The sequence below is a fragment of the Cupressus sempervirens genome, chromosome 4, assembly GCF_028749045.1.
Source record: "Cupressus sempervirens isolate cs-2001-9-10 chromosome 4, ASM2874904v1, whole genome shotgun sequence".
NCBI lineage: Eukaryota > Viridiplantae > Streptophyta > Pinopsida > Cupressales > Cupressaceae > Cupressus > Cupressus sempervirens.
The window spans coordinates 119843106-119853945 of record NC_143121.1 but is presented as its reverse complement, the minus strand read 5'-3'; the positions used below and the strand labels follow the sequence as shown (position 1 = coordinate 119853945).

The window sequence follows — 10840 nt, the reverse complement described above, 5'->3', positions numbered from 1 at the left end:
AAATGATGAGAAGGAAGAATTTAGAAAATAATTGAAACAAGACATTATATTAGGAAGATGGTAAACTTAAGAAGATTGAAAGGGCAAATTCTCCTATCAGGAACATTGTTGGGTATTTGGTCTTAGAGTTTAAAGAGGAGCCTATGGAGAAAAATGCAAAGGTAAAGGAAGACATTCTTTCCACTCCTAACTAGGATATTCCAAATAACATTTTTAGGGTCTAGGATAAAGTAGATTCATCGATTGATTTTACAAAATAGGCAATCAATAAAATTAATGTCATGAAAAATGTAGTTGGAAAATTGGACAAAGACTTGTAGGAATAAATTAAGGCCAAGAGAAGATTGGGAGAAGGCATCTTGGGGAAAATATAGGATCTGAAGAGAGTTATTGGGGATAGTGACTATAAAATTCAAAGGATGGCTCAAAATATTATCATTGCTAAAGTTAAATTTGATATAGAGGGCATCAAGATCAAGGTGGACTTGGAAAGAGAGGACAAGAACATCACAAGGAACTCATGGAAGGGCCTTGAAAAATGGAAAGGGGAAAGAGGAATAGGAAAAATGTCATTATTGTGCGAAAGAACACAAAGAAAGAACTAGACGAATCTTAGATCTAGGTAGCGAAGGTCCTAAAGGAGTTGGCTTAATTCTAGTTCTCTATTTTTTGAGTGTTGAACTTTTTTTGTTGTAGTACATTTTCTAGCTTCTCACTTTTGTGCTAGTTTGTGGTTTTAGTACACTAGAAAATACAATGTTTTATCTTTTCCTAGCATAGTTCTCATTTTGGATTTTATCATTTAAAAATTTGCATTTTGATACTATTGGGTTTTGAGTCCCTATAAAACCTAGTTTTATTTTAATCCAAAAATATTTGAGAAATGGTTTTAAGAAACATCAAACACTAATAGGTATTAGAAAACCTCAAAAAAAAATACAAGCAAAAAACAAGACAAAGTAAAGTCAACCCCTTGACAAGTGAAATATACTTTCTTGGGCATAAAGAACAACAACTCCAAGAATTCATAAAAAATTGAAAGATTTAAGACATTGCTCAATTCTTGAGAAAGTGGTCATATGATAAATTTCATAAGTATGTGTATATGAATTCTTTGAGATAAATTCACAAAATAATTTTATTATAATCTTTGTATTATGGATATATTTCTCATGCTCCATTGTAATTAGCCACTATTTTGTAATTTTTTTAAATCATTGTTGGGCCTTATATGAGGTGATATTCTTTACCATTTTAGGGATATTTTTTGCCAAATTATTATGATATTGATATTAAGCCCAGTCTCCTTGGTCTTGTAAATTCAAAAGTGTAGAGGGAATTTGTATCCATGTTAGTTGGCTAAATTCTTTGAAATAATTTAATAATTGGTTTTAGCTTCTCAAGATTTGATGTGAAGAGTTTTTGTGGCTTAGAAATAATAAGACAATTTTGGGAATCAACAATTTAAAAAACAAAATTAAATTTTTTATGTTAAAATATTTAACAAGGATATATTATTAAATTTTAGGCTCACCCACCTTGGTTCTACAAAGACTAAAGTGGAATGTAATGAGATCATATTGATCACTCTTGATAGCTTGCCAAATCATTTTGATAATACAAGCATTTAGTTAGGAAAAATCATAGGATATTCCAACCCATTGATTTGGAAACAAACACCCATCAAATGTAGAAAAGTGATAAAATGCTAATCTCACCCAAGACTAAACTCCCACTTAATGTGAAAAGGTAATAATGTGATAACAACAATGAAAGTGAGAATATTCATGGCATTTTTAAGTAAACAGTAATAACATGTGTGTCTATTAGGATAACAACTTACAAGGTACTAAAATTTAGAAAACCATCACTCTCATCAAGTGTGAATATAAAACATAATTAGAATTTCATGTTTCAATGAAAATATGGAATATTAGCTTTCAAAATTGAAAGGAAGTGATTAATATCAAAACTACATGTACTGCACATATTGATAATGTAATAAACGTAGACATAAGAATGACTCTATAATTGTAAAAAATTATTCATCATAGAAATAAAGTCATAAAAAAATTACATGTAAAAATTATAATTATAAAGCATGTTAATGAAAAGTTTCAATTTGGATTCCATCAAGAAAATACAAATCTCAAAGACCATCTAATTTTCATATGACCAACTTGAAATGTGGAAGCTAAAGCTTGAGGTCATTATTTTTTAAATTGTCAAGTGCGCTCTGCCCACACTTTAACTTTCTCTATAGCTTGAGAAGCCTACATCAAGAAGAAAACTTTTAAGTATTCTTCAATGTTATATTTGTGTGTGTTAAGAATTCTTTTGTTCTATGTTAAAAATTTATAAAATAAAATAAAATAAAAGAATTAAAATTTTTTTATGATATAGGAATTCTTACTTCTCTATTCCATTTAGTCTTAAATGTAATGATAGCTAGAATAATTGTTTGGATGGTAGTCCCAAAAATCATACCAACCCAAATTCCCTGCATTCTCAAAATAGTTCTTGTCAAACAAACTAAAATATACAAAATAAAATAGAATGTCTAAATAGGCTATTAAAAAAATTATACCTTCACCCCAAAATCAAAATAGTATCCCAACACGCATCCTAGGGGAACTCCAAAAATGTAATAAGATGCTAAATTTATGTATGCCACTAGAGTTTGCCAACCTGCACCTACTGCAACACCTATAAGAATCAAATAAATATTAATCAATATAAAATAAAAACTAGACAAAATAAAATCAATAATAATACAATTTTTTATCACCTCCAAAAATAGGTTGTATGCTATTTAAAAGCATGGTGAGAGCCAGTAGGGTTGCAAGCTTTGAAACAACTTCCATCACTTCTTCACTATTAGTAAATGCAACTGCAAACTCATTCCTTGTAATGTAGATCACAATCATTAGAATGGTCCCTATAATCAACATTGTTGCAAGAGCAGTAAATATTGCCAATTTTGTAGCTCTTGGATGCCCAGCTCCTAATTCATTTGAAACTCTTACACTGAAAAATGATTTAGAAATGTTTTTTAAGTAGTATTAGTTTACAATATAAAACACTAGAAGACCATGCACTTATTTTCTAAAGTATTTCCTTTATAGTGTATATAAATGTTAAATTTGTATTTAATTTATGTATTGCATAGATAAATTTGAATTAGACATATGCTCACAAAAAATTACCAAATTTTACCTGATTGCAGCATTAAATCCCAAAGATATCATCAACTCCCATCCCATTAGATTCATACTACAATATAAATGAGCTTTTCTTAGTTAAATGAAATAATTCAAAAATATAACTAATAAATACTTAAGAAAACTAATAGTTGTCTACATACCATATCGAAATGGCATCTAGTGAAATTTTTGGATTTGTAAGGTAGCCAGCCAAAAGTATCAGAAGGTTGAAATACCAACATTCCAAACTGTTATAAATGTGGAAAACAGTGAAAATCAATCACAAACTAAGTCTAAAAATTATTAAAATAATATATATTTATCTAAAATAATACATATTATATATCTAGATGAATTTATTCTCAATTTTTATTAGAAAAATAATAATTTATAAATATAAAACAACATCTAAATACTTCAAATGGAATTGGAGCCTAAGTCAAAGAATAATTACAAATAGCCATAAGATTCTAAGTCATGAACAAAAGAAGAAGAGAAGTGATGATTCTAAGCAGAGTTCAAAACTATAGATCTCATCAGCACTATTGTTTCAAAAGATAATAATACGTTGAAAGGTCCTTGTTCTACTGGTGAAGTTGAATGGCTCACAAAGAGTAAGGCCCAACATCATAAGGGATGAGGCTAGGATCATATCCTAGGTGATTTTGTTAGTGTGGATGCCCCTCAGTCCTTTGCTCTAAGCTAAAACAGTGCACATGTGGACACAAAAAGGAAAGGGAATTGGAAATGAATGTTTTGGAGTCTACTTATACCCTATAATACCACATGAGACTACTAAAAACTACTTGTAGAGGGACCTAATTATACAACAAAAGAGACTTACATACTGTATTTCCGATAAAAGGTGACCTTTCTTTCAAGAATACAACTTCTCCACCACCATACAAAAGGACAGGGTAGACCTCATCACTTTTAGAAGCTAACCTCTCTTTCAAGAGTACAACTTTTTCACTACCACATAGAGGGAGCATCTAGGTGAAAGTGGGTCCCAATCATTGCTACAAATGAGATCCACATAGCTTATCTCCTACAATAGATAACATTCTTGTCAAAGTACAACTTCTCTACCACCATAGGATCTTCTAGGATGACCTCTCTTGCAAGAGTACAATTTCCTCACCACCAGATCTCTTTGAAGGTGTGGACCTCATTTCTTTGAAGTTGAGCTTTTTATCAAGATTGCAAATTTTCCATCACAAAATTGAAAAAATGGACTTAAATGAAAGTTTAAAAATATATAAGTAAATTGACATTTAATTTATTAGTTCAATTGAATGGTTCATAATGAACCCATTAAAGATCAAATCTAACTAAAATATTTCTGATTTGAAGCTTTTAGCCGAAAACGTAAAAGTAGAGCCCAACTCGGTTAATTGGATCCTACCACAACATTACACCCGATGCCAATGAAAGGCGCAGGAAAGCTCCAAGGTTGTGGAAGGCTGCCCAGGTGAATCCTCCCCATGTCTCTGTGAAGGCGCCGCTGACAATATAGGCGAGTTGTGCCAAGACAACAATCCACCATGAGATGTTGAGCATTAATGCCGCTCCCCACAGTCCACATCCCAATCTGAATATAAGCAACCAGCTAAGCAGCACGTGGAAAACCAATGCTACGCCAGCAATCACCGCCATGACTAACACCTTACTCTGCGCCTGCAAAAACTTCGCCAGCGGAAAGACCATGGAATAAGCGAATAACTGCGGCAGCGTCCATAGCGCAAATTTCCCTGCGAGTTCAGCAATGTCATCTTCTTCACCGATGAGCTTCAGGATCTGCGCGGCCCACACATAAATTGTGCTCATAAGACATGCGGTTGCGAATAATATAACGAAAGAGCGCTGCATATAAACTCCCAGCATTCGAAGTTGTTTGGCTCCGAATGCCTGCCCGCACAGAGTCTCCAGCGCGCTGCCCATTCCCAGCTGAGACAGTAAGAAGATAAATCAAATCATTTATTTCTTTTGAAAGCAGAATAGTACTCAGCTCAAATAATGATGACGGTTGTCGAAAATCTTTTATTGTTGAAAAGCATAACACTGAGCTCAAATAATAAGAACAGCAATATGAAAAAACAAGAGAAAAACTAAATGTTTCATTGACCGAAAGTAAAAAAACATAATTAAAATTATATGAACAGAACTTAAATAAAAAGAAGAAAGTTGTCAATAGTTCTTTGGTCTTCTGATGAAGTTGAATGGTTCACAAAAAGTCTATCAGACATCAAATCTTGCTGAGTGCAAGGCTTGGAGGCATCATTAGAGATGAGGCCGAATATTTAAAACTTGTTTGTGATGACCTCCATAAAAAAAAAGAAAAAAAGTTTAAAAAATAAAATAAAAAATAAAATCTTGTGAAATTTAAATAGTCATAATAAAGTTCAAAAACTAGTAATGTAGTCTGAAGCTATATTATATGCTTTATTGTTGAAAATAGAAGAGTAAACTAAAATGGTAAAGATATAATTCAAATCTTTAATTCTTCCAAAGAAGAAAATTATAACCAAAAATCAAATCTTCTAAATAATAACATCTTAATTTATTGTGCATAATAGTAAAAATTAAATATTAAAACCAAAATTGAAATCTCTTATACTAAACCAATAAGAACGAAAAAAACAGATCTCTATTTGAAGTTGAATGCTAGACGCACATAATAGCGAGCTGAAATAATAACAGAATTTATGTTGGAAAGCAAAACAATCTATATGTACACACGAATGACATTATCCCTTACTGTGACTCCAAATGAGGGGCCAGCAATTGCAGAGTTTTCATTCGAAACAGCGGTGAGTTCGAGATCGCCAATATTACCAGATAAAATGAAACAATAACAGAGAAATTCATATCTTTTAATCTAAAATCTGACTTTGTTGTTGGAAATTAGAAAAATGAGCTGAAACAATAAGAAAAAAAATTCAGGAAAATAATCTTTTAATGAGAAATCAGAATAGCGAGCAGAAATAATAATAAAAGAATTCAAATCTTTTACAAAAATTCTTACAGTCGAAGTGTAAACTGAAATAATTATAATTTTTTTCAAATCTTTAGTAGTTCAAAGGAAAAATCTGTAACCTGTAAATTCAAATTTTAATCATTCAAAGCAGAACGGTGAGCTCAAAACTGAGAAAATTGAAATAACAAGAACAAACTCAAATCTTTTAACGAAAAATCAGAAGAGCGAGCTGAAATAATATGTAAAGGATTCAAATCTCTTACAATCTTAAAACTGAAATAATTAGAAGACATTTCAAATCTTTTGCTGCTCAACGCAAAAACTTCGACCTGAAAATTCACTTTTGGATCGTTGAAAGCAGAACAGTGAATTCAAATAACATGCGGCAGAAAATAAAATCGTTTATTATTTTGAAAGCAGAACAGTATAAATACAGAAATAATCTCTCACCATGACTCCAAATGAGAGGGCGGAAATTACAGAGTTTTGTATTGAAACGGCGGCCAATTCGAGATCGCCGATATGGCCAGCGAAGGTCTGGGTAATGGCTCCGAATGAGAATTGGCAAAGGGAGCTGAAAATAGAAGGCCCTGCAAGGTACCACAGCTTCTTCGATTCTTTCCAGCTTGCTTCGAGAAGTCCACTCCATCTTTCAATGGCCGGAATATCCCCTACGAATTCAGCATTGCCATTATTATGGATTAAAGATAAATTTAGATTCTCCTCGTCCATATCCGCTTCAAGGGAGGAAATGCTCAGGGGCGCGAAAATACAGTGGAATATATACCACATATATCACATATATCTGTAGAGCAGTCGAAGGTTGTGGACGATCAGGTCAAAGCATGGGGAAGCTTGGAATGTTAGCTCTAAGTGTCTATCATCGACAGTTCAGCTCAATCACGAGGAAATAAGTGGGAAACAAATTGTCAGTGGCATTTACTTTACATGTCAGTGGTCCAAATTGGAATTTGTTGGCATCAATTTATGTATGAGATTGAAAGGAAGAAAATATCTAAAAATGAATGGTTCTATAGAATATTTTATTATTATTGTATTTTAAAATTGGTAGGGTTCTAATAACATTAGTCAAAAAAATAAAATCTATTTTATAACATTATTCAACTAATTCTTCATTTACAATTAGTCGAGATATAATGACATCAGTTATAGAATGTCTAGTTCATTAGATTATTCAAGCTAGTTCTAAAGAAATTTGAAATGGAAGATCTCAATAATTCATTTAAAAAATAAAAAATATTAAAAAATGACAAAGTAGATCTAAATGCACCATTGATAATCTTTTTCCAACTTTAATTTTTATTTATTTTTATAAGAAAGAGGTCGAAGTCATATATTAATTATTAAAACGAGTACAACCCAACTCATAAGGCACCGAGCAAATGGAGCTAGGTAATAGTTCTTCAAGTTTGCCTAATTTAAAAATAAAAGTATATTCTAATCCACCTCCAATGTTGTAAAGTTTACTACACCCTTTAAGAAGAACATCTCTTCTATTATAATTGAACTAACACTTCACACAAAACTAACCAAATAGGCAACTCTATATATCTTTATTAAAGGTTAGAAAGAACTAAAATATATTAATACAATGAAATTAGATGGAAACAAAACACCTTAGGACCCCATCAAATATAGATAGAAGTGCATTATAATCATGACGCATGACACAAAAAAGAAAGGAGCATTGAATCCATAAAGCAGGGTTGCAATACTAATTAAATAATAGCATTCAAAGAGTAGAGTAATCTAATCTTCGTCTACGTCATTTATCCAAAATGCCAACAAGATATAAACAAAAATGCCAAGAGAGATTGAGTGAAGGAAGAGAAAGAAATATAATAATACACTTGCATCTAAATGGGAAATGGTGGATCCTCCACTGCTGAGACTTCTTCATCCACCATAATTGGGAGCTCCAAATATTCCAAGCTTACTTCATTCTCATTTTTCCATGTTCTAATGCATTCCTCAGCCACATACTCCTCTAACCAAGTAATAATTCTTGTTCTTTTAACATGTAAATCTGGAAGATGAAATAATGATTAGACATTAGTTGCTAGGAAGGCATTAATCCCTATGTTAGCTAACTCATACACTCACTTATTACCTTCCTAGTAGATATGGTTGAAAATTATTCTATCAATTTTTTTGCAAAGTTCTAAAGCTATAGCTAATTTTTTATCTATCCTTCAATAAGGAAGGGGTCCCTTTCTAAGAGCATTAATTATGATTGTTGAATCTCCCTGAACTTCTAAATTTTTAATGTTCATTTCTTTACATAACCGAAGGCCTTCCACTAGAGAAGAGATCTCTACCTAGTTGTTTGTGGCATTACAAATATATTTGGAAATGTTAGCCACTTCTTCCCCCATATCATTGTGGATAGGACTTGCTCTTGAGGCTCCATTGAAGTTGAGTTTAAACAAGCCATCTTTTGGAGCCTACAAACCATAATCCAATATTTTTAATTTAACTAGAGGTTCCCCTTCACCCAAAAAGGGAGAAATTTCAAACCTATCCATCATCCTCTCATCCTTTCATCCCACTAAGACATCCTGGCATGTTTTATTTGAAAATTAAGAAATCTATTACTTGTTAATTCAATAATAGAGAATTCAATCTTTTTCTTAAGTTGACCAACTGACATCTTCTTATCCTCAAAAATCCTTTGATTTGTTCCCTTCAATAGCTCTCATAGAACTATGGAAGGGGATGAAATCCAAATCCTATGAAACATGCCATCTAATCACAATAGGGGCCAAGAAGATAGGATACTCTTAAATAAACTTGGAAAAGCCATTGAAACTCCTAGTTGAAGGCATAGCCATTTCCAACATGAACTAGAGCAAGGGTAGTGAAGAAATAGATGGCCAACTGATCCCTCCTCGGATTCACATAAGCGGCATCTAGTAGGGCCTTGAATACCAAACCTCTTAAGTCTTTCAGCTATCAGGGTCCTTTGATGAAGGGAACTCCATGAGAAAAATCCTTGGATAGGTAGAACTTATCCCAACATAGATGAAGAGGGAAAAGAGATAGATAGCAACTTAGAAGGTATTCAAGATACAAGTACCCCATTTTTGAGTTATATTCTCTTATTTTATTCCCATCCTAGATGAGATACCCTTTTCCTCCCTTAAATGAGACCAATCTAGAGGAAAGGATAGATTGAAAAAGAGTTTTTTCTTCCAAGTGAATATATTGAGCAACAAGATCTCTCCATTTCCAATTCAATCCAGCTTCTCCAAAAAACTACATAATATTTTATCTTTCTTCCCCATCTTTCTTCCAAGTAAGATTTGGGTTTCTGAAGGGAAGGATAATGATCAAGGGACTTATAACATCCCCAAAAGTCATTCCAAAAAAGAGCCTCTCACTATCCCCTAAATTCCATGAGAGTTCACTTTGAGTAATAATTCTACATTTCAAGAGGAGATTCCATAATCTTGATCCTTTAGGAGGGTTGGCCTCGCTAAAAAGATTGATAGGATTGTGGGAAGAAACATATTTATGATAGAGAATTCTTACCCATTTTAGGTTGGGTAACCATAAGAAGATATACATACACAATAACACTAAGATGATATATATATACACAATAACCATAAGAAGATATACATACACAATAACACTAGACATACTAACAAGGAAAACCCTAGTGAGGATGGTACCCATAGAATGATGTATTAAAATAAAAGTTCCTTGTTAGAGGATGGATTATGTTAGGAGCCAATGAAATATATTTAGTACATATTAGTCCATGTTCAGAGACTATGAATCCCCTTTAGGAGATTACAACCCTATTAGAATTTTTTCTTGTTGAAAACAATTATTCAATTATATATTGTCATTGATGTTACAAAAATGTTACACTCTAACCGAGCATTGATAGTAGTAACCCAACTCAAAAAACTATAGTATTAGATGAGTAGAAGTTCAAAAGAAGCTGAGTTAGATCAGTCATTGAAGGATTCCTATGTAAACCGAGTCAGGTTGGTTACCAAAGGTGTTCACTATAAGTCAGGTTAGGCTAGTTACCAAGGAACTCAATGGTAACCAAGTTACATAGTTTCAATATTAGCCAACCTACAACATAGCATTTTTTATGTAAGATGACATAGTCGATGCTAACTATTTATTTGTAAATGTATTCAAGCTGACTTGACATTGGGCTTCATATATATGAATTTTTAAGTTGTAGATTGAAGTATGGATGTTGTGGAAGAAGAGAATATGTGAATAACAAAGGATGCCTGGTTAAGAGTAGAACATTCAAAGACTTGCAAAGATTATTTTGATTAGGGAGGATCCAAAGGATACAAAAGAATAGTAATTTGAATCTTCAAATTAGTTTCTTCATTAATCAGGTCCATCATTGTTACTCTCTAATAATTGTAGCAATGAAGAAATCTCTTAACAGAGTTGACTTAATAGTCATTTCTTGCAAATCCTCTAACAAGGTGGCATTTCTAGATTGAAGTGTCTTAAGACCTCTAACAAGGCCACTCCTTATATGGTGATTCAAATTATTTAATAGGGTCACACCTAACAATGTGTTTTGAAACCTTTAATAGGGTTGGCTCCTAATAGGGCTCACTTCAGAAGAGTGAAAACTTGTAACTAGTTGCATTGGTGG

General features: G+C 32.4%; 1 protein-coding gene across 1 annotated transcript; it reads right to left on the bottom strand.

Annotated features, from left to right (window-relative positions):
• Window positions 1-2028: 2028 nt before the first annotated feature.
• On the bottom strand, window positions 2029-6950 carry LOC149560219 (protein DETOXIFICATION 29-like). The gene is made up of 8 exons (XM_089823580.1): window positions 6631-6950; window positions 4609-5150; window positions 3365-3451; window positions 3217-3273; window positions 2789-3027; window positions 2588-2706; window positions 2414-2500; window positions 2029-2273 (listed from the first exon to the last, which is right to left on the bottom strand). Exons 1-8 carry the CDS (start codon window positions 6910-6912, stop codon window positions 2226-2228), a joined length of 1461 nt encoding a protein of 486 aa, XP_089679706.1. The 5' UTR covers window positions 6913-6950; the 3' UTR covers window positions 2029-2225.
• Between the last annotated feature and the right edge of the window lie 3890 nt (window positions 6951-10840).

Bases quoted from the DNA above. Each gene is read 5' to 3' on its own strand.
- LOC149560219 (XM_089823580.1), bottom strand. From the start codon at position 6,912: ATGGACGAGGAGAATCTAAATTTATCTTTAATCCATAATAATGGCAAT. The intron at 5,151-6,630 runs GTGAGAGATTAT...TTACTGTCTCAG, and splicing joins CCCTCTCATTTGGAGTCATG to CTGGGAATGGGCAGCGCGCT. The intron at 2,274-2,413 runs GTAAGAATTCCT...TTCTTGATGTAG, and splicing joins AGACTAAATGGAATAGAGAA to GCTTCTCAAGCTATAGAGAA.